The 22722-nt window shown below is 39.6% G+C and overlaps 2 protein-coding genes across 30 annotated transcripts in view; one reads left to right on the top strand and one right to left on the bottom strand.

Annotated features, from left to right (window-relative positions):
* LOC134820337 (far upstream element-binding protein 1-like) overlaps positions 1–13067 on the bottom strand; it is a 71927-nt gene extending 58860 nt beyond the window's left edge. For all 28 annotated transcript variants that reach the window (XM_063830587.1, XM_063830613.1, XM_063830588.1 and 25 more), the window contains exon 1: positions 13032–13067. In XM_063830587.1, the coding sequence (XP_063686657.1) occupies positions 13032–13033 (2 nt within the window). In that variant the 5' untranslated portion in view covers positions 13034–13067. The remainder of the gene's footprint in view (positions 1–13031) is intronic.
* The window catches only part of LOC134820336 (laminin subunit gamma-1-like), a 42287-nt gene extending 20131 nt beyond the window's left edge, over positions 1–22156 (top strand). For both annotated transcript variants that reach the window (XM_063830586.1, XM_063830585.1), the window contains 17 exons: positions 783–885; positions 1099–1286; positions 1513–1650; positions 2717–2823; positions 2977–3078; positions 3232–3372; positions 3622–3749; positions 3868–4000; positions 4248–4379; positions 4572–4691; positions 18093–18249; positions 19988–20115; positions 20351–20464; positions 20606–20798; positions 20955–21092; positions 21291–21373; positions 21522–22156. In XM_063830586.1, the coding sequence (XP_063686656.1) occupies positions 783–885; positions 1099–1286; positions 1513–1650; positions 2717–2823; positions 2977–3078; positions 3232–3372; positions 3622–3749; positions 3868–4000; positions 4248–4379; positions 4572–4691; positions 18093–18249; positions 19988–20115; positions 20351–20464; positions 20606–20798; positions 20955–21092; positions 21291–21373; positions 21522–21608 (2192 nt within the window). In that variant the 3' untranslated portion in view covers positions 21609–22156. The remainder of the gene's footprint in view (positions 1–782; positions 886–1098; positions 1287–1512; positions 1651–2716; positions 2824–2976; positions 3079–3231; positions 3373–3621; positions 3750–3867; positions 4001–4247; positions 4380–4571; positions 4692–18092; positions 18250–19987; positions 20116–20350; positions 20465–20605; positions 20799–20954; positions 21093–21290; positions 21374–21521) is intronic.
* The last annotated feature ends 566 nt before the right edge of the window (positions 22157–22722 follow it).

Below are 22722 nucleotides of genomic sequence, written 5' to 3'. Positions count from 1 at the left end.
AGAGTTACTGGATACATAAAATTGAATTAAAATTCCATTGTGTGTATTGAATTACTTATCTGTCAAAATACGCTATCCCCTGCGGGTTTGAATAAAGTTATATTACATTTAAAACACACGTTCCTGAAACCCGCATATTTCACATATTTAACATATTTCCATATTTTCTCCAATACTCGTTCTCTCACCGTACAATGTATGTCTGCTCTACAACAGCGCATGAGCACATGTTTATTAGCATATTTGACCATTTTACACCCTACCACTGTCCCGCCAAATTAAACAAAAAGTTACTGATATAATTAACAGCCAGGAAAGAGGGTAATTGGATTTTGCAGCGCTTATGTTCTGCAGCATACTTTGGCAGTCTGCAAATTCCTCCTCGGTTTGTCGTGTATAAGATCGTTGCTTCCTATGTTACACGTACACGCATTTCTTTACCTAATACGGCGTAATTAGATTTTGGAGGCTTTGATCAGACTTATAAGACCACCACAACCCTATCTCCGATTAGATTCACGGAACGCGCGGTAGCCAAATTATAATTTGTAGCTGAAAGGGTGTAGAGGTTCACGAAGTTAAAAGCGCGCGCAGCATGTGTAATCTCGCGCGCAGTTAGATAGTCAGTCTGCGGTTATTGTTCAATGGCTATAATTCAGACAGTCGTTTTGTATTAATTATCGTACTGCCAGTGCATGTCAATTCAATTGAATTGCAAAGGATGTGAGTTATCGAGATATCTACTCCTCTAGGGGGAAATTAATCCCACTATTTTCTTTCAGAGTGTGATTGCGACCCAGATGGTAGTAACAACATGTACCTCTGTGACATCGAGAACGGACAGTGTGACTGCAAACCAAATGTTGTTGGTCATCGTTGTGACAGGTTTGTAGGGTTATTGATTTGCTTTCTGGACTCTTCTGATACATATCGGTACCAAAGTGGGTATCACCGAGTTGCTCTTTAGAACTTACAAGCTTTCAACAACTATCAATATTAGTAATTTGTTTGTTATTTAACATAACATTCTAAATAAATAGCAACCTACGTTAAACTGAATTTATCACCACTGTTTAAAACATTTCCTTGTGTTTGCAGTTGTAAGCCAGGCTACTACGACCTAGCAAGTGGTGACGGATGTGAGGCTTGTGAGTGTGACCTGTTAGGATCATCTGACCTGCAGTGCAGTGAGGATGGGTCATGTTTGTGTAATGCTGGCTACTTTGGTATGAAGTGTAACGAGTGTAGTGCAGGCCATTACTATGATCCTATTGTCGGGTGTGCTCGTGAGTATTTTAACTGCTTCATTTTAAAATTTATTGTCGATCCTATGGTCATAAAAGGTTGTACATGCGTTGATATATATTTCTCAAATTATACTGAAAAAATGCCGTCAACCTAACGGGTTCATTTCTTGCCTGTTTAAAAAAATATATATCTAAATCATCTCCATTACTATTGTTATGGTTGATATTTATGTCTTCTTCTTAAAGATAAATCCTTGTGTTTCAGCTTGTAACTGTAACGCAGAGGGCTCTGAATCACAACAGTGTGACTCTGATGGACAGTGTGATTGTAAGGGAACTGTACAGGGCAAACAGTGCGACATCTGCCCAAGCAACATGTTCGACATCAGCGAAGGATGTCTCAGTAAGTACCCCTAGATTTTGTAAAACTTTTCCCAGTGATATTAATAATTCAAAACAATCAATACCAAAAGTACAATGACCATAAAAAGTCGGCTTGATGATAAAGACGAAGGGACCAGCAAGATGAGGAATATTATTATGAAAATGTAATATAAGCGCGCGACCGGATATGTAGTGCTGAAAGAGGGTGCCGAAATCTCGTGGTTAAACTCGCGATATTGGGGTGAGATTTATACTAAACTCGTCAAAATCTCGCACTAATTGCGCGCGGCAAAGTTGTTATACTTTAACCACGTGATCTCACACCGCACTAAGTTCCGAATTTACAAAGTCTTAAGCAAATTTTTGTGTCGCTTAAATCTTTTAAATTACATTTTTCTATTTTCTCACACATTCTTTTGTTAATTTTTTTCTATGTTTATTTTAAGATTTTGTGCGATGAGCCTGTCTCGCAATCTCACATGAATCTTGACCTGGGCCCTGACCCTGACCCTGAACCAGACCCTGACCCTGACCCTGACCCTGACCCTGACCCTGACCCTGACCCTGACCCTGACCCTGACCCTGACCCTAACCCTAACCCTGACCCTAACCCTAACCCTAACCCTGACCCTAACCCTAACCCTAACCCTGACCCTGACCCTAACCCTAACCCTAACCCTAACCCTGACCCTGACCCAGGACACTGACCCTAACCCTAACCCTTAACCCTAACCCTAACCCTAACCCTAACCCTAACCCTTACCCTAACCCTAACCCTTACCCTGACCCAGGACCCTAACCCTAACCCTATTCCTAACCCTGACCCAGGACCCTGACCCAGGGTCTTGATCCAGGACCCTGACCCTAACCCGATCAATTGACCCCAGTGTAATTACATGGGGGTCAATTGTCGGGGGGTCAATTGTCGTACTCAGCCCTAGATTTCGCGACAATTGACCCCAGTGTAATTACATAGGGGTCAATTGTCGGGGGTCAATTGTCGCGGTACCCCTCTGCGGTAGCGGCAGTTCTCCTTATACACCCATTTTATACTCTTTCAAATAAGTTAACTAATCTTGTTCCAGATTGTCCAGATTGCTACTCATTGGTGGACCGTGAGGTGGACCTACTCAAGGTGAAACTAGAAGAGCTAAAAGAGATCATGTCTGATGTAGACGCACCCACTATCGAGGTACTTGCATAATATGTATTAATGTTTCGGCACTTCTGTTAAGCTGGTTAACCTTAAAACATACGATCGTTCACTCAAATGTAACTTTTAGTTGAAATTGAATGATATCAAGCACCTTAACTAAAGAATTCCTCTAATCTGCTGTTCACACAGGCGAGTCCTGACTTTAAGAACCAGATAGAAGAGGTTCAGGAAGCAGTGAGAGACACATTCGCTAAAGCTAACGAGACAGCTGCACTGGCAGAAAAACTCAGCGTAAGTAGCTTGGTTATAATTCAAAGTTATTTTTAAAACTTACCCAGACGAAAAAGATATATAAATCGTTAAACTCCACGTTTGATTTATTAAAAAACTTAGGTCAATCTGATTCCCTACCTTGAAAAATTAATCCGTTTTTTCATACTCCAGAGTGCTCGAGGAGATATCAATGTGCTGATAGAAACTTTGAAGAACGAAATGGAGGACACTAACGGTATTGTCGATATTGTTTCTAGTACAGTCGACAATTCTGAGAGGAAGCTCGAAAATGCCAATGATGCAATTGATGATGTAAGTTTTGAATGAAATGGACAGCGTATCCTTCGTTTGCACCGTCAAGATAACATTTCTCTCTTAATCAACTTAGTGTTCAATTTTTTGTTCACGATAGTTGCGTATGACGGAACGATATATAGATATAGTAAACTTAAAATGAATCAAGTCAGTGCCAGACGCCAGTAAAACACAATTGCTTTCTCAATCTAAATTCGGCAGTACCCAAGAAGCCCTTAGGGTGGACTTTACACTCTCCCTCCTTAGATCAAGAGGCAGCTGGATGAGGGTGTCAAGATGCTGTTAGAAGAAGGAAAGGCGGCATTACAACGTGCTGAGGATAACATGAGTACTCTTTCTGACGAAAACACTGAGATGCAGAAGAAAGCTAACCAGTGAGTGTGACGATACTTTGGGGGTGGTTGGGGGTGTGGGGGTGTAACTTGTAAGGGGGATTTACTTGAATGTGACCGGTTTATATGTTTTTGTGATCTTAATCTTCCACCCTCACAGAGCGAGACGAATTGCCCAAGAGCAGGAAACAAAGTCCCAAGAAACAGTAGCAATGGCTCTGGAAGCTGAGGAACTATCAACCAGCGCTCTTGACACTGCTAAGAGTGCCAGGAACACACTGAGAGATACACAGGTTAGTTGGTTGAGGGGGGGGGGGGAGGGGGGCCGGGGGGGGGGGGCCAGTTGGGTATTATCCAACTCAGCTGGTACTCTAACTATGGTGTCAGGTGCACTTGTATCTCGTTAAACGTGATAGTATGATATCGGATATATTTGGAACATATCTGGTGGTGTGTTAAGTCATGACATAACACCTTTCTGTTCAGATTTAAATCACTCCTCGATTATTATATATTTTTATAACTACTTGCGTTTTTCAGGATAAGTTAGATGATCTTACAACAGATTTAGGTGAACTGAAAGAGGAATATGAGCTAGCTAAGAGCGCTGCTACTAAATACATATCCTCCGCCGAGGATACTTTGCAGGCCGCCACACAACTGAAAGAAGCGGTCAGTGATTTGGTCAAAATACGGAAAACTTTATATTATAGTCAATCTCTTGTTATGTTCCAATAAATAATGATACAGACAATATTCCTCTTTTTGTATAGGATTTATGTGAAGAAATATGGACGCATTCTAAGCAGATACACATAAAAACCTAATATTAGATACAAATATCAAATATGAGTTTTTTTTCAGGCGTGTAGCGCCAGCGGTAACTTGGATCTGGAGGCCTTGAAGGGAAGTCTAGCTGCACTGGATAAGAAAGCCAAAGCAGCAGCCGATGACGCCATACAGCTTCAGGAACGGGCTAATGAGGTGAGTTAAACAAGTCTGCTGGTATTTCCTGTTAGTCAAAGTTTTGAGGGAGATAAGTGACACTTAATTAAACTCAAATCTAGAATTTAACAGAAATAATATGAGACATAACTTAAACCAGAAATTTAACATAAAAACTTATACCAGCTTAATCTGTCCAACTTTTATTAGCTTTGTCACACGGCAGGAAGAAGTCTCCTTTTCTCGTTTTCATCAGGGTGTTTCAGTCGGTTTGAAATGAAAAATCGAAACGGCTGAAGTCTCCAGTATACTATAATTGGATGCAAGCAACAATAAAGCACTGGCAGTAGAATGAAGGACAATGTCGCATACTTTTTTTCATGCCGGAACCTAGATGACAAATCTGAAATCCATTCGCTCATAATGATAAGACCTTCACGCAGCGTCTCCTTAGCGTGTTCTTTATCCAGCATTTCGTTTCCTTCCTGTCCATTGCCAAATTTATGGCCGTATGTAATGGCTGCCTCGAGCTCGTCAAAGTTACTTTTCATTACAGCAATGTTCTGTGTGTAGCTATAAACCAAATAAATTGAGAACAGAAGGGCCGGTATGTTGAAGATAACATATACCAGTGTAACAATCAATACCGTGCTCGAAGCCTGGCCGTGCTTCATCACAGTCGCATTGGTCTTCTTAGCCCGGGCGTTTGCTCTCCTCAAGAAGATCCAGCAGAGGAGGACGCTTATGAAAATCGGCAGGACAGGCAGGCCAAACAGACAGGATTTCAGCAAAAATATGGTGCTCTTGTTGGTGAACGTCTCCTGGATAGTCACTGATAAACCATCAAAAGATTGTGACAATACCCATGCTGTTTCTCGTGATACTAGCGCGTCAAATCCTTCACTAGGAGTCACAGTGAGAGTCGCAGTAGGAGTCGCAGTGAGAGTCGCAGTAGGAGTCACAGTAGGAGTGACATTAGGAGTGACATTATATTGACTATTAGAACTAAAGTGACTACTAAAGTGACTACTTTTTATAAAGGGAACACCGAGACCGTCAATCTGACAACTTGAGTAGTTGGGTTTGTATCTTACCGTGGCTTTTCCGCTAGCTATAGGTCCAATGAAGAGTGTGGTGGCCACTAATATTGCCACTATTCCAGGGATAATCCATGCGCTGTTAGGTTTAGCTTGAAGGTGAGGGTATTTGAGGAAAAGAAGCCTTGAGACACTCAACATGGCCACCATGAAGATAACCATCTCTTGGCACACACACCACATTGCATACCAAGTAAGACAGAAAGTACTGTCATGAAAAAGCAGTTTTTCTGTCCAGTTTTGCCTCCCAACGAAGAGAACTTCAATTATCGGGAAGAGAAGGATGCAGATTGCCAAGTCCAAGAAAGATATCAGAGTGTAGATCCTCTTGAAGTAAGTGCCGTTCTCATGAGAGCTTTTTTGGGTTGAGAAGAAGTAGCAGCAGATCAAATTGGCTGGTATTCCTATCACCATCCCAATGATGAGGGTTGTTCCAAAGGCGGCATCTAGTGTTCCGTTGGGCTTCTCTACTTTTCTAACCAACTCGTTTAGGTTGAGTACATCATCTATAATTGTAAAGATACCTTCCGCCGTCATACTACTCCCTGTAGTATCGCTAAGTGTAAAATACAACCTAACCTTACTGCTACGAATAAATAAACGCATGTGAATTGTGAGTGAAGAGCAGAGCCTTCAATTTCAAAGCATCGTCTTCACACGAATCATCTTTTCCATTGTCTGTTTGGCTGAACATTGCTTTGCACTAAACTATATAGTCTGGGTATGTTTGGAAGGAACAGCTTTGTTCCATTGTGTATAAATCAGCTGTACTATTGTTAGATGTCAATGGAATTACTGCCTAGGCAGACCCACCGTCGTTAGATTGGTATTAAATTGATGTGTCCATCGTCAACTTATTGTGTTTAAATTACGAACAGCCTATGAATCAAATTGCATCAAAGCCATTCGAGAATTTAGTGTGCCTATTTCGACAAACAAGATTGGAATAAACTGTTTTTGATTACAAGAAGTTTTTATTGACCAACATCTAACTTTACTTACTTGATTCACTCTTAGATCTACAGCATCTAAAATGTATCAAATTAACATATTAGAATGCATGAGTGACGGTTTAGAAGATACGAGATAATCAGTGTGGGTTTAGGAAGAACAGGTCATTCATTGATCAGATTTATTCACTCCGCAACATTATACATAACTGCCTTGAATATAATCTAAATTTCAAGACAGCTGAAGCTCATTTAGATAATCAATGTGTCTATTCTGAACGGAAAGCATGATGTACAGTACCGTACCGACTATCATGTATACTGAGTGTAAACGCACGGATCATAGCTTATCACAGCTTATCACAGCTTATCACAGTTTATCACAGATTACAATGGATAAGACAGCTCACTAATAGTAATTTCAATGAATGTAACCGTGTTTAACTGCGCAGCTTAAATTTAAAAGCTTAAAAGTGAGGGGACCTTAGAAAAAGTTTTTTTCTCGTGCAAATCCTTTTATTACATTAATTTTTTTTTATTGAAATCTTTCAAATCGATCAATTACATACAAATTTACACAATGAATGAACAACATTAAATTTTCTCAAAAGTATAAGACTCCGATAAAATCAGATTTTCTAGGACAAAATGTATGTAATCAAAGGACCTGAGGGTCACCAAAACACAGATGTTGAGAGCAAAATGCACCTCCTGCACAAGTATGGGCCCACGAAAATCTTAAATTTTAAATAGAATTTCAAATAGAAACACACAAAAATATCAAAAGCAATCAAATCATATAATAAAGTGAAATCCATGATGTGATGACATGCACTAAAATGAGAAATGAGAAATACAGACAACAGGGATTTAAGCTCCTTATGAACATATTGTTAGCTTTAGGTAAACTGCTTCACATCTCTGTCTCGAGGGAAAAATCTAGATCATAATCAAAGTCCTCCGGCATAATTTTATCCCACATGTAGGAGGTCAATTTGCTTTTGAACTCAGAAATAGTCTCTATCTCACGTATATCTAGAGGAATATGATTCCATTTGGAATGGGTCCTAAAGTAAAAGTTCTTAGCAAAAGCGTTAGAGCTTGCTCGTGGTAAGATCGAGCTTACAAAACATAAGGGGTCCATGTGGCTATTTCTTAACCTTGAGTGGCCTTGATATGGTTGCAAATATGAGGGTAAAGTGACAGGAATATGTTGCTTCACAATTTTAAAGAAGAAAATAAGGTCAAGAAAGTCGAAGCGGTCTTCTATGGGCATAATCTTAAGCTGTCTGCATTTCTGAATGTATGTGGATGGTGGATAACTCATATACTCCTCGCGAAGAATCCACTTAATAGCACGCTTTTGGAGGCCCTCCAGCTTGCTTATCTGGGATTTTGTGACCGGTCTCCATATAACTGAGCAATGCTCAAATTGACTTCTCATTAAAGTGAGATACAGTACTCTACGACGATTTACATCTTGAACAAAATAGCAATTTCTCCTTGCCATGCCTAATTTTTGGTTGGCCTTTGAGAGGACTTTAGAGCACTGGTCTTGCCAGTCGAGATTCTTGGTCACAAAAACACCCAAATCCTTTTCATGATCGACATAGTCAAGTGCGATTCTTCCCATGGAGTATACAAAGTTAAAGAGTGGTAGGACACTAAGGAGGGAAACTGTTTCGGATATCCTTCCTGCGACGGTGAGGACCTTACATTTGTCGGGATGAAATCTCATTTTATTAGAAAGTGACCAGTCATGGAGATAATCAATGTCCTTCTGCAGTCGCAGGATATCAGACTCCGAAACAATCTCACGCCAAATTTTAGTATCATCGGCATACAGTGACAGTTGTGTGCCAGGTGAAATCCCCACTGATATATCATCAATGAACATAATGAACAACAAAGGTCCCAAAATTGACCCTTGTGGTACACCAGATTGGGCGTTTCTCATGGAAGAAAACTTACCACTTATCAAGACCTGTTGTTGCCTGTCTCTTAGATAATCAGTGATGAATTTCAGTAGCCTCCCATCAATACCAAATTTGCTCTTTAGCTTAAATAATATAAGATCATGGTTAACTGAGTCGAAAGCTTTGGCAAAATCAAAGTAGACTACATCTGTTCTCATATTTTCATTCAGTGAGAGAGCTAGGCTGTCACATAGACCTACAAGATTAGTTGCACATGATCTTTCAGCTCGAAAACCGTGTTGTTTATCGTTGATCATGCCGTTAGTAAGTGCAAGTAACTCATCTTTAATTATGCGTTCAAGAACTTTGGTGATTAAGCATGTAAGGGATATTGGCCTATAATTTGAAACCTCGTGTTTATCACCTTTTTTATATATGGGTACAACGTGTCCCAGTTTCCACTCCCTAGGTAATGTCCCAATGTTGTAACATGAATGAAATAATAGTGATAATGGGTATGCAAGCCCAACAGCACAGTTTTTCAAAAGTTTCCCATGAATACCGTCAGGCCCATAAGCTTTGTTAGGGTTAATATTGGAAAGGATTTTTCGAACCCTTTGGTGGTCAAATGCAATATCAAAGCGCCAATCGTTTGAATAATCAATATCTATGTCGTATAATGATGCTTCAGAGAACTGCTCAAAGAAAAAGCCATTAAATAAGTTGGCCTGGTCCTCTGGGCAGTTGCGGACAATGCCTTTGTAGCTTACAAACTCAGGAATTCTTTGACTAGCTGTTTTTGATTTTACATATGACCAGAATTTTTTTGTTACAAGAGCGCTATCATCTGATTCATTTAATGTTTCTCGCATTTTTTGAGCAACCACATTTTTGAAGTTTTTCCTGGCAAGGGAGAATGCTATTTGGGCTCTATCGCTTTTATGTCTATCTTTATGCAGTCTTATTTTCTTGCGCCATGCATCATAGCACTCTGAGTCAAACCATGGATCTTGTCCATCTGTCTTAACTGAGCATTTCTTGATGAATTTGTCAGTGATATTAAAAAGTTTTTCTTTAAATTTTTTCCACCCAATTTCAGGTTCTGTGCCATTAAGCAATGCATTCCAGTCTGTGTGCCGGAGTTCATGGTTTAGCCTCTCCCAGTTCACGTTTTTATAGTTATAGCACATACGCTTAACCGGCTTCTTCCTATTTACCTTAATGTTGATCTTAAAGTTGATTGGAAAATGATCAGACTTACAGACGCTATCTCGCTCACCTACCATTAGGTCACTGATATTAGACTCAGAGTTTGTGAGCAAAAGGTCCAGTGTTTTGCCTTTGCAATGTGTGGGTGTAAGTACACATTGCCGAAGGCCAAGGTCTACAAAAGATTCAACAAAAATCTGCTCAATAGGACAGGAGCCGGCCAAGGTAGACCAGGAGACTCCAGTCAGGTTGAAATCTCCCAGGATAAATACTTTGCTTAGCCCTCTTCTCCGAAGAAGAGTTTTCAGAGATCCAAGAATTTTTTCATGATTTGCAAAGCCCAGTGTACCAACACGATAACATGTACAGATAACAAATTTAATGCCCGTTGATGTTGTAAACTCCACAGCAAGAATCTCTGCCCCCTCTTTAAGTCGGATTTCTTTCGAAGATAATTGAAGGTCTGCTCTCACAGCAATCATGACCCCGCCACCATTTCTCCTAAACCTGGTCGGATTAGAGGGATCAGGTGGATGAGTTTTCTTAGATCTGTCAGAGCGAAATATCTTATATTTATCAGGGTGCAGGAATTCGCTATCAGCTATGGAGTTTTTAAACCAAGTTTCGTTAAGTATTGCAATATCTATATTTGCCTCATTAAAATAAGTTGAAAGCTCAAGACATTTGGTGTTATCAAGCATTGGGTGGGCATTATTAAGCTCACCGAAGGGAATAAGGCCTTGAACATTCTGAAAGTAAACATTCAATACCTTACTATTCCCCAACATAATATCTATAGGAGGGGGACCTGGGTTTACGATTCCAGGATTTACAAAAACTATCAAAATACCATTCAACAAGAACAACCAAATTATGCATCCAGTTAGTGCAATGCCAGCTCTACCAGTAGATAAAAAGTTTAAATTCCTATAAATTGTAACATGGCAGAAATTGTAAAGGCCATCGAAACTATAATCATTCCGGAAATAATACATATTTGCTAAGTGTAGAAGGAAATATACAGTAAAATATCGGCACAGGTTAGGCACTGGATATGTTGGTACAAAGGCTCGGCAATCATATGTGACTCTAGAAAAAGCCAACCCACTAACCCCCGCACTAGTGATGATGATGAGTGAGAAATGGCATATGAATAAAACATAGAATATATATAAAAAGAAGCTAGGATCAATGCAGCTGTTTAAAATGTCAAAGATACTACCTGTACCACGTCTACGGTTCTGATGTTTAATGGCTCTTGCGAAAGAATTTCCACTAAACATTCCAACTCTAAATCTATATGTTACTAAATCGATCATGGTAATTTACAGGTAAGTATACTTGCCAGACTACATCTGCATATAACTAGCTATACAAGGTCCATAATACAGCTCAGGTTAAACTATTGATATACAAAGGGATTAAAATATCTACTGTGTATGGCACGAATATAAGACCTAGCCAACACCCCCATTCCTTTCTGAGGATTGGGGTGAATACCATTGCTCTCAAATAACGGGTCAAATCTCCTAACGGGTTCCTTATAAGTTCTCTTGAATTTAGTGAAGGGATAAAAGACATCCATAAAGAAGAACCTCCTGAATACACATTCATTATATAAAATCCTATTAAAGTCTATTATCCTCTTGTTTGTTAATCTATCATCATCAGACGTTAAGGGTAATGGCAATAAAGATTGAACATAAACCTTGCAATTAGGAAATAATTGGCATATCTTACTAAAGAGTTGCTTCAGAGGCCCTCTAACTATGCCTACATCCTCTACCCGTCTAATATCGTTCGTACCAACACTAATTAAAAGTTTATCAACCTGAACATCAGGATGTGCAGCAGAATAGTCCTCAAGCTGCTTCTGGACCTTGTCCATCTTTGCTCCACCTTGTGCAACATTCTCGACTTTGACTTTCCCTTTTCCCAGCTTGTCCGAGTCCAATCTCTGAGCAAAAGAGTCTCCAGCAACCAACGTGACTTTCTGCACAGGTTCTTTGACTTTAATGCCACAAGCAGGTGTACTAGTCTCACTGGCACTGTTGGTTTCAGAGCTGGCCTGGCTACCAGTTTTCACGATTGCGCGAAAAGACAGGGAGTATCGCACTTGGTCTTGACCATCCCCCTCCGTACCAGTAGCCAGCTCTGCACGCACCTGATGCTTCAGATTCTGCTGTGTCCCAGGCCTCATTACGACAAGGCTGTTGTTCTTCATCCTTATCGCTTTGGCACATTTAGGATTCTTCTTTGTACCCTCGTAAAACTCAAGTGTCCGTTCACACCCCAGGGAGAAAGAGCATATCGATTTCTCCTGATCGATGAGTGTCTCGTCGTCACGGTGTAACGAGGTGCTGGCCTGGTTGTTATTATACTTAATCACCAGACAGGAGTCCAAAGGTCCAGTTATCTCTGTGCTTGAGTTAACGAGACTCAGCAGCCTTTTGATGTTAGGGAAACTACTGATATCCTGTGGTGAGTGTACTGGGTTTGTGTCCGGGTACGTATAGGCCTGATCCTGCGAGCATAACCAAGCGGTTTGAGCCTTGTTTCTCCCCCCAGGGTTCATCTTCAAGGACCCACACTCCACCCATACTGCATCAAGGAGGACATCATCACCACAGAAGTCCTCTAGGTGCAAAACAAAGTTGTCCACCTTTCCCTCACGCTTAGGGAGCTCGTTCTGGACACAGTTGAGGATATTTTGCAGATCCTCAATTGAAGCAGCTTTAACATAGTCGAAAATCTCTTCAAGGTTTATCATTATTATCAGAGATTGTCGAGTCTGGCAGCAAAGTTCGCCGGGGAACCATCCATAACACCCCAGAGTAGGCAACCACACACAACACTGAACACTACCTGAAGGAGAAAGGGCAAGAGAAAATGGGTAATGGTACAAGTGGTTCTAGGTAAATTTTGCCAAGCGTAAGTAAATTTTGCCAGTGAAACTTTAGCTAGAATAATGATAAGAGGGGCAATATCAGAGTTGTAAATGTGTGACTAACATCAAATGTTATCATTGAAAGCAAAATTATGGATAAAATCAAAGTAGAAGATCAACTTACAGCGTGTTTGAGGGTGTTGCTGCCCAGTGCAAGCACTGGGCGAGAGGAGCCTAACTCAAGGGTGAACTTCAGGAACCCCAGCGTACCCGCATACCAGGAGATCGGCTGTACTTCCTAGCCCGTCATGCCATCGTACATGCCTAAAATTATTTGTTATATAGTAGTGTTGAAAGTATTAAATAAATAAATATAAACCACTTTAGTGAAATCCGCAAAGTTGTATTTCGTTCGCGCGCCGAGATATCCAGCCAAAACAATTTGAACCTGTGACGTCAATTATGTGAGTTGCTCTGATCCGCGCATATAGAAATACAGGTAAAATGAGCGTGCGGGCCGACTAAATTACTAAGAATAAATTAACAATTTACGATACTAACGAGCCTATAACCAATGGAGAGGAGACTTTTTATGACCGGTTGAAAAAAGAATTATCACCCTACGATAACCATGAGCCGAGATACACCTGGAATAAGATTGAAGTCACACAGAAAGGCATGTAAATTATGTATATTTATAGCTCCCAACGTAACACCTAGCAACTCCCTGTTTCGTACCACAGTTGATATATCAACATGTCATATCAACACAACACGGTCCTAATGAAAATGGATCGGGTAGGTATGAAATGCATGTCTTCATTCCAGTTGGACAAGCACCAAGCTTTTAAGTTCTAACTCACTATGTGACACTACTTATAAGGTAAGCAAGATTTGCAACTATTACACCAAGAAATATTATACCAAGCATAGCAGACGAACACATCCACATTCGCTACGCTTTACACTCAAGTCACAGCAAACTAAAACGGTAAATTATAAATGAGTGTACAACTAAAGGCCGGTACACGCGCAGTGTCAAACCGCACGTGCGTACTCAGATAGGACTAGAGGCGCCAAGGGCCAGCTAGTAAAATGTTTTCTACTACATCATACATTCTTTTTAATTGTGTCCATATCGGGTTTCAAACAAGTCAAAACAAAATAGCAGTTTGTGGTTTAGTTAGCGGATGCTACTTATCTTAGCTATTTATAAATAGAAATACCTACTACAACTACAAGAAAGCCTTTCTGAGTTACATTTAACTATTATTATTAAAGAGAATTATTCGTAACTTAGACTAATTCAGTGCAACCAAAGATACCGCTCTCGCAAACGCCAAAGGTAACACGACGTAATTAAAACAGAACAGAACAACATGTTGACACGAGCAAAGGGTGCGCGCGCACGTTGGTCTTAACACATAAGTGACGTCACAGCCCAAAATTGCTATCAGCCAATAGGAGCGCGGCGTGATATTGCACGAATTATCGATTTCACAGTCCGGCGTATTTTTTGATTCTACACATTTTCACAGGACTTAAACGCGAATATTTGCAAGTAAATTCTAAGGTCCCCTCATCCTTTAAAGTTAAAAGTTAATGGATGAAATTAATGTTTTTAAACCAGGAGTAAAATGTTAAAATTGTTATCATCGTTCATCCAGCGTATCTTTCCCTGGCTAGTAGTGGCATGCGTACCTGACTATTCAATACTAGCCAGGCAAACCATGAGCTTGACGTTGGTAGGGCTAGCTTTAGAAGGAGTTATTGTGTTTCATTGTCAATAGATCATCCGAGCTATTGTCCTATTTTTCAAAGATTTCAGCCAAATCAGACATTGTCATTGAAGGTGGGTGAGCTCCCACTCTACAACAGACGTTACATGGACGCGCCCTGAATCAACTCTTATCCGATTTGTTGATTAGCTATATTTGGGTGTACATTAGCTGAACTAGTTCTACTAAATAAAAAATAATGAAACTGATTGAATTATTCCTTAAATTATAAGTAAAACAATCACATATGAAAGAAAGATCCGGAAAAAAACGAAGGATAATATTAGGAAAGAGTCCAATTCAAAATAACGCTGCTTCTCTATATAAAAACTGCATGTCTGTATTAATAATTGTTTATTCGTATTCATAATGTCCAAACTGCATATTCTTTTCGCGGTTTTAATTGTTCACCGAGGATGCCTGAAGCGATTCTTGATAAAATTTCGAAAAGGCTGGAGCCTCCAGAAAAAAATGGCCGGATTCAAACAGCTGTTGAGAGCTGGTAGAAGGATGAAGGACGCAGATGCAAACATATCTTCGTAATAGATCAATTCTTTTTCCGATTCCAACCAATCGTCTGCGAAGTTTACACTTTTTTCGGCAGCTCTCAATATATCTGTATCCCAGTTCCAGATTTCAATGCTTTCAGGGACTGTTATATCTTGAACCGTTGAAATAACTTTGATGAAGTGGGTAAAGAAGTTGCTAGAAACGGACCTCTCATTGGTATAGTGATAGAATACGAATACCGAAAAAATTAGGGCCGGTATATTAAAAATCACATATACCAGTGTAACAATCAGTACCGTGCTCGAAGCCTGGCCATGCTTCATCACAGTCGCATTGGTCTTCTTAGCCTTGGCGTTTGCTCTCTTCAGAAAAATCCAGCAGAGGATGAAGCTGATAAATATAGGCAAGACTGGCAGACTGAACAAACTTGTTCTCAGCAGAAAAATGGTCCTGTGATTATTGTAAGTTACTTGGGCTTGTCGAAGACCCTCGTTTGCTTCTTTCAGTGATACCTCCAGTCCTTTTTTTGGGTGTTTCAAAGTATCTAAGATTATCTTTGAATGTGAAGCTTCTTGGATTAGGGCAGCAGACTTATGATCACCAGACACTGTATCAGCCGGAGAAGGGGTTCCAAGAGAGTTAAGAGATGATTCGGATGTTTTGTTTTGTTCTTCGGAAGTTGAATTGTCACCATCGTATATGGGGAACATGACCGGGGCTTCAGTCAGGAGATCAGCTCCTCGTTTATCTCTGATTTTATTGAGAAGCTGTGACAAGCTGGACGAGTGCACCTTTCCCTTTGTTTGGCAGGTTCCGTAGCGAGGTCTGTATTTAACTGCAGCGGTGGAGCTTGCAAGAGGTGCTATGAAGAGAGTGACGGCCACTAATATTGCCACTGTTCCAGGAATAATCCATGCGCTGTTAGGTTTAGCTTCAAGGTGAGGGTATTTGAGGAAAACAAGCCTTGAGACACTCAACATGGCCACCATGAAGATAACCATTTCTTGGCACACCACCCAGATTGCATACCAACTATAGCAGAAACCTTTTTCGTGGAAAAGCAGAGATTCGTTGTGTCCTTGAAACAAGAGACCTTCAATAATCGGGAAAAGAAGGATGCAGATTGCCAAGTCTAACGAAGATATCAGAGTGTAGATCCTCTTGAAGTAGGTGCCGTTCTCATGAGAGCTTTTTTGGGTTGAGAAGTAGTAACAGCAGATCAAGTTGGCTGGTATTCCGATCACCATTACTATGATGAAAATGGTCCCAAAGGCGGTATCCAGTTTTGGGTTGCTACTGGACTCTTCTTTTAGCAAATTTCCGAGTACCTTTAGGAAAGTTTCCCATGCCTTGTCAATCGCTAAACCAAATGTGTCCACTGCTGTGTCGACCACCGTATCCACTACATTATCAACTGCTTCTTTCAAGCCTGTGTCTTTAAGTGTATCTGATGCTATGTCTACAACCTCATCAAATGTTTCTTTTAAGCCTGTGTCCTCCAGTGTGTCTGATACCATGTCGACTGTCTTTTCGGCCGCTTCTCCGACTTCCTTACCAATCTTTTTCCAATCAAACATCATCTTTTATTTTGCAGAATTGTATAGTAACAGTGCAAGAAACGCCACAAGTTTTCAAAGCATCGAGTGCCAGAATTATCTTGAAAACAAAACAGGAGAAATTATCACTGTTTTTATCTGAGACCAACAAGTATTCCCTGGATAGGTTGCAATACAATGGACTGCTTCTTCTATGGAATTTGTCTTTGGAATTTGATGTCACTTGAACAAAGAAGTTGAAAAGCTCCATTGTATGATTTTCAGTGCTTTAGTCTATTCCCAATGCTTATGTTGGGGACAAAAATGGAATAAACTGACTAGGCATTTTTCTCCTTATCAACGTCGTAAATAATTTAATTGTAAGACAAGCATAGACGCTCAATCGTTTGGCCGTTAATAACAGAATAATCCTTGTGCTTTATCAAGTCGGCAAAGCTGAAAAGATCTGACACAAAGTAACACATCTTAACGAAATGTTAACTTAATATCAACCCTCATCAAATCATGCATCAACCGACTTTAAAGAAACGCGGCACGCATTCGCGTACTGAAGAAAAAGGGTTACACGAAACGTCTATAAAAAAGTTAGACATTCGCTATAAGTACAGGGTGGGCCAAAAGTCAGTACCCATACGTTGGCCTTAATAGCTCCGCCGTGTTTTATATTTGAGAGCTGTTGCTTTGCAGATGGCATACTGTACTTACTGGTTCGAGGATTCCGTCGTCAAAATTTGAAAATTCGAATATTTTAGACCACGCCCATTCAATATTAAAACACCTATATTGTTTTCTCTGAACATGCTGAACGCCTAATTTTTTTCAGAGACGGTAGATTATCAAATGTTGCATTTATGATCTGAAAACATGAGGCAAAACAGATTAGAAATGACGAAGTTATCAAGCATTTTCTGTATCTCGTTAACAATATTGACTGGGTGATTATGTGACACCGTGACACGACACCTTAATTGGGCACCCTTAACAATTCCCATAATGTTTAACGGGGTTGTTAAAGGGGGCACCTTATCACGTGATTAGGTAAACCACCTGATCACACGTTATGAATAAACTCGTTATGCTTCATATCTCGGTCATCTGAGAAGCTACAGTTCTAATTCTTTCAGGATAAACGTAATTTAAATGGCCAAACACAATTCAATAATATTGAGCTTGATCCGACTATCCAAACTATCAAATAAATGTGAAAATGAACCTCCATTTGAAAAAAATTAACGCGAATATTTTTCGAGTTGACAAATTCCTCGAACCAGTGGTGGTACTAAGTCATACCAGAAAGAAGTATTTAAATTGGGCACTCAGTGACTGAGCTATAAAGGCCAACGTATGGGTACTGACTTTTGGCCCACCCTGTATATATGTTATCTGCTAGAGCCTCTAAGTGGTAGTAGGGAAATAAGTGGTACATTCATGGTAGTAAACCAAAGTTTAGAAACAATAATTTAATCGTTTCAATGCGTTTTATTTTAAAATTGTATTCTTTGATACGTAGAATTGCTAAATAATTCTTCCCCTTCAGATGAAGAAAACAGCTGACAGTACGATTGAAACAGCTGAAGGTTTGCTTGCAGAGGGAGAGGAAGCAGACACTGGTATGACACAACTGAAGACTAAAGCTGACGAAGCACTGTTACAGAGTCAGCAGGCTGTTCAGGAATGTGCAGAACTCATTAATGGTGGGTACATTTGTAAACTTTGCTCAAACATGTGGATTGTTAATGATGGTGAAATGGGTTTAATTAAAGTTGATATTATAGTTCGGGAACGGACTGGTGAGGCTTGAGTCGTGGCATATTAAAATAATCAAACAAAGCAACCACCGAATCACAAGAGAATCTTAAAGAAGCAGCATCCAAGTTTACCAAAAGCAACAATAGCGCTCAGCAAGGACATCCCTTCATCCTTGCCCGGCAGGGGAACCTCCCACCTCCCACATGTTAAATCTTGTAGCACGTGCACTAAACTCTGCTGGTCATATTGTCGCTTCTCCCGATCTAGCACGTGCACTAAACTCAGCTGGTCATATTGTCGTTTCTCCCCATCAGTTGACCGGACCGGGTTATGTATTTCATTGATTTTTCCGGGGGCCTTTCTTCGTCGGATCAATTTCTTGTTTTTCATTGTGCCAGGATTAATCTGGATAGCTTGGACCGGGGGAGGCGTATACCAGGATTTAAAAAAGTTAAATCGATTTGTTGAATCGTTTATAGTGGTATCTGCGGCCTTCTCATCGGGTGTGAATTGAAGAATAAGGTTTTCCAAAGTAGTCTCATTGATACTTCTTTTCTTCACCATACTATCATCTAAAGGATATATGCATCCTGAACAAAATGGTTCGAATAACAGATAAAACTGTTCTATTCCCTCATCACTCGATGCAAACTTCACAAAATTGCAATATTGAATTTGAAGTCCTGCCATTTCACTGCCCCCCTCGCATAGTACCTCACTCGATATCGACATTAGCCCTTTCAAGAACACTTTCAGCTGAGGACAACAAAACATTACTTTAGTGGTGAAATCTAAAGCTTCACTGGTACATCTGGTAAAATCACCTCTCTCACCCTGACTCATTGTGGCCCAAACACTCACCATCAAATCATAATACTCCACCAAGCTAATGGGTCTGTCACAGAACAGGTCTGTTGGAGCTTTGACACATATTTTGAGGCGTGGTGAGATTTTGTCATCTGAGGTCCAGCTAGTGTCTCCGGTACACAGGTACGTCTTGATAAGGGTCTCAATCTCCTTCCACTGAACTTCTGTGTTACTGATGGTAGGGATGATGGGCATTGTCAAGAGAAAAAGGGAGGTCGAGAGGTTCATGATAAGTGTCAGTCATTTAACGTTTCTGAAAATAGCGATTCAAACGTTTATAGCGTATTGTTATAGTTCATAATCAATAATCATTGTTCATAAACATCAATAGGCGCATTTAGGATAAGAAAACAGATCGAATTGTTCAAAATTGACAAATTGAATTGTTACGAAACGTTCAACAAGTTGACCTATAATATGTCTGCACAGAAACTGCCAATTTGGAGCCTCGCACCTGGCTCAGGAACCACACAACTCTTCTTACTGTAACAAATAATAAGGACTTTTGAACGCTCCATATTACACCACCTGAACAGATGGCATCCCCTAACCGGTATAAGGGGCCCTATTTAAGCTCCTGTATAGTGGTGTATATCAACCAGAGAGGGACTGGGGGAGCACATGCACAGGAACATGGTGATATTTAACCTATTGTACCGTGTAAATTATATCTTTACAGAACCCCCTCAAGCTTTCGGTACTGTTGTCCAAAAGATCATTTATACGAGAAATTTTAAAAATTGGATTCTTAAAAATGTCGTCGATCAAAAGCGTATTAATACGTTTTGATCACCCTTTAATTTGATCACCCTTCAGACGCTCAGAAGCTATTGGAAGTACTTCAGAACTTTGAAAGGGAGGTGGAGTTGGCTAAGGGTAAAGCTGAGAGCGCGGTTGCCGAGCTTGATGATTTGGAAGATGCTCTGGATGCTGCAGAGAGTAAGGTTAGTATTCAAAATTGGGTAAATTTATATTTTATACTCCATGTCAAGTTTATGATTTCATTTCATATTATGAACAAATCGTTTTAACTTTATTTGTACTTAAGAAGGACAGTTCAACTAACGTTGTGTGCTTATTATTCTTTAAATTACTGTTAATGTGATCTACCACTCGGATCAGTTCTGCCACACCTATGTTGAAATGAGTATGGAAAATTAAATTTTTCTTAATTTTCAGGTGCAAGCTGCTGGTAAGAAATTAGGAGACGGTAAGAGAGATATGGAGGGGGTTCTGGATTCCATAAAGTCTGCTAAAGGCAATCTGGAGTCATCTCTGGAAAATGCTAGAGAGGTAATTTGTTTTAACGTTTCCTGTATTACCAGTTCACCCTCATTTTGGTAACATCATCTTACTCTTGAAGTACCCAGCAGTGTACACGGACTTACTTTGTAACAAATAACACAATGTTCACACCACGTTTCCTCTCCACAGGTCACCGGTAAAATAAGTGAGTTGCTCGGTGGCTCCCAAACAGCGGCTGACGACGCGGAGACTCTCAATGAGGACGTGGCGGCTGCTCTAGAGGAGGTCAGACGGCTCAGGAACGAGGCTGCTAACGGCACTTCCCTACTCAAGGAGGTCCTGAAGAAGGCTGCTGATAGCAAGGCTAACGCCAACAGTTTTGGTAAGTTCATGAGCATAGCTTCATCTAAGATATGGAATTAGACATGAAGCAGTATTAACAGAATACTTAACTCTAACCCTACATCTATGATGTAGAGATAAGAAATCTATTTATAGAACTAATCTATTTATTAGCTCTAACTGCTAAAACCTGCAGCGAGCACTGTAGATGCAGGGGACAGGAAGCTGAAGAACCTACAGAGACAGTTGGATGATATTGACAGTTTGGATGCTGCCAGACTCCAGGAGCTCATTGACGAGCTCACTCAGGCGGACCAGAAGATGGACGAGGCTGGTGAGTAGAGTACTGAGTGTTGTTATACTGTATCACGAATAAATAGAATGTTCTAGAGGTGTCCAAAAATGTAAATTGATTGTTTTTTGTTGTTGGTAAAACAGCAAACACCCGCAATGATATTGAAATTAACTTATAGAATAATTTAGTTTAATATTTTCAAATATAAATCTTGGTTGATCTGATAAATTTCTTCAGGCATTGACGATAAAATAGCTGAGATGAAGCAGATATCTTCGGATCAAGATGATAAGATAGCTTACTACAGATCACAAATACTGGTAAAGTTTATGAATTATTTTCATAGTTGTCCACACTCCACAGAAGCCTTTTCAGTTAAACTTTTGATTGCCACTGTAGTTTGAAAGAAAAAACTCTAAATTAAAAAATCATGTCGTACTTAATTTTTCAATTCGAAATCATTTTTAGATGATGCGGGAGGAGATCTTAACATTGGAGAAAATAGAAGCAGAGCTTCCCGATGACACAGAATGTTACAATCCCAATAATGTGTAAAATTTACCCATGGAATGCTATATGATGTCACGTGGTATGCATTTTGATGGCATTATGTGACATTTTGATGACATGAGTAATTTAGGAGATCATATTTGTGACACTCAAACAACACGAAAGTGTGAGGACTTGTTCTATGATTAATGGAATGCCCTGTTAACGATAGTGAATATTATGTGTCCTCAAGCTGAGCTTGAGGCTTGGAGTCAGACGCGAGAGATATTTTATAATCCTTACATTTTTACCATAATTTTAATTTAACTTGTACATAGGATTCATTCATAACACAAACGCAACTTTAACCGTACTAGATATATTATGCTTTATAGCTTTATAGGACAATTTTAGACGATGTTTAATATTACTGTACAAATATTACCTTTGTAGACATTTTACATTTAAAATTTTCTAACCCACACCCAGAGTATATTAAAATGTTTTTACAAAGATTTAGTTTTATATCGATTTATCATTTTCATTTTATAGAAACAATTGCTTAACTCCATGTTTTTATACTATAATATTTCAAAGTTAAACTGTTTGATATATGGACTTGTATATTTGACTTATTACTGATTGCCATGATATTAGACAAAATAAAATTTTCAGACTATACTATCCCGTGACTTAAACAATAAGTAATTTAATTAAGATTCAGACAGGGTAAACTATCTTCATAAATGGTTTTATGGCGCTCTGATAAAGATTAACCGCGACTTTAAAATGAATTTCAGAGTGTTATTCTAGCATAGGTGGATAACCGGAAATAGAATATTCTAAAATAAAGTTCTTGAATGATAAGATTTTTATAATTCTTATTAATTAAAAGTACGTGTTTTTTTTTTCATTGTTAACATCAGTCGTAAAAATGTCATATTGAAAATACATATTTTATCCAGAATTGATACCACTAATTTATAATTCCGAATATCATTCGGACTCGGACTCCCAATGAAAAAACAACAACATTTGAAGCTGCCTAGTGAGAAGTGGCAGTGCCTTTTACAGTCCCATGAATACTGGAAGTGGAAGCCATTGTAGTAGGAAAAATAAGTATTTGATGTCTACTTCTTAACATGTGATTTTATGGAATCTCGAGCCTTCCAGTTCTAAA

This window comes from Bolinopsis microptera, chromosome 9, assembly GCF_026151205.1.
Source record: "Bolinopsis microptera isolate Bmic1 chromosome 9, MBARI_Bmic_1.0, whole genome shotgun sequence".
Taxonomy (NCBI): Eukaryota; Metazoa; Ctenophora; class Tentaculata; order Lobata; family Bolinopsidae; genus Bolinopsis; species Bolinopsis microptera.
The sequence above is the reverse complement of the archived record's forward strand: the minus strand, read 5'-3'. Positions and strand labels throughout refer to the sequence as shown.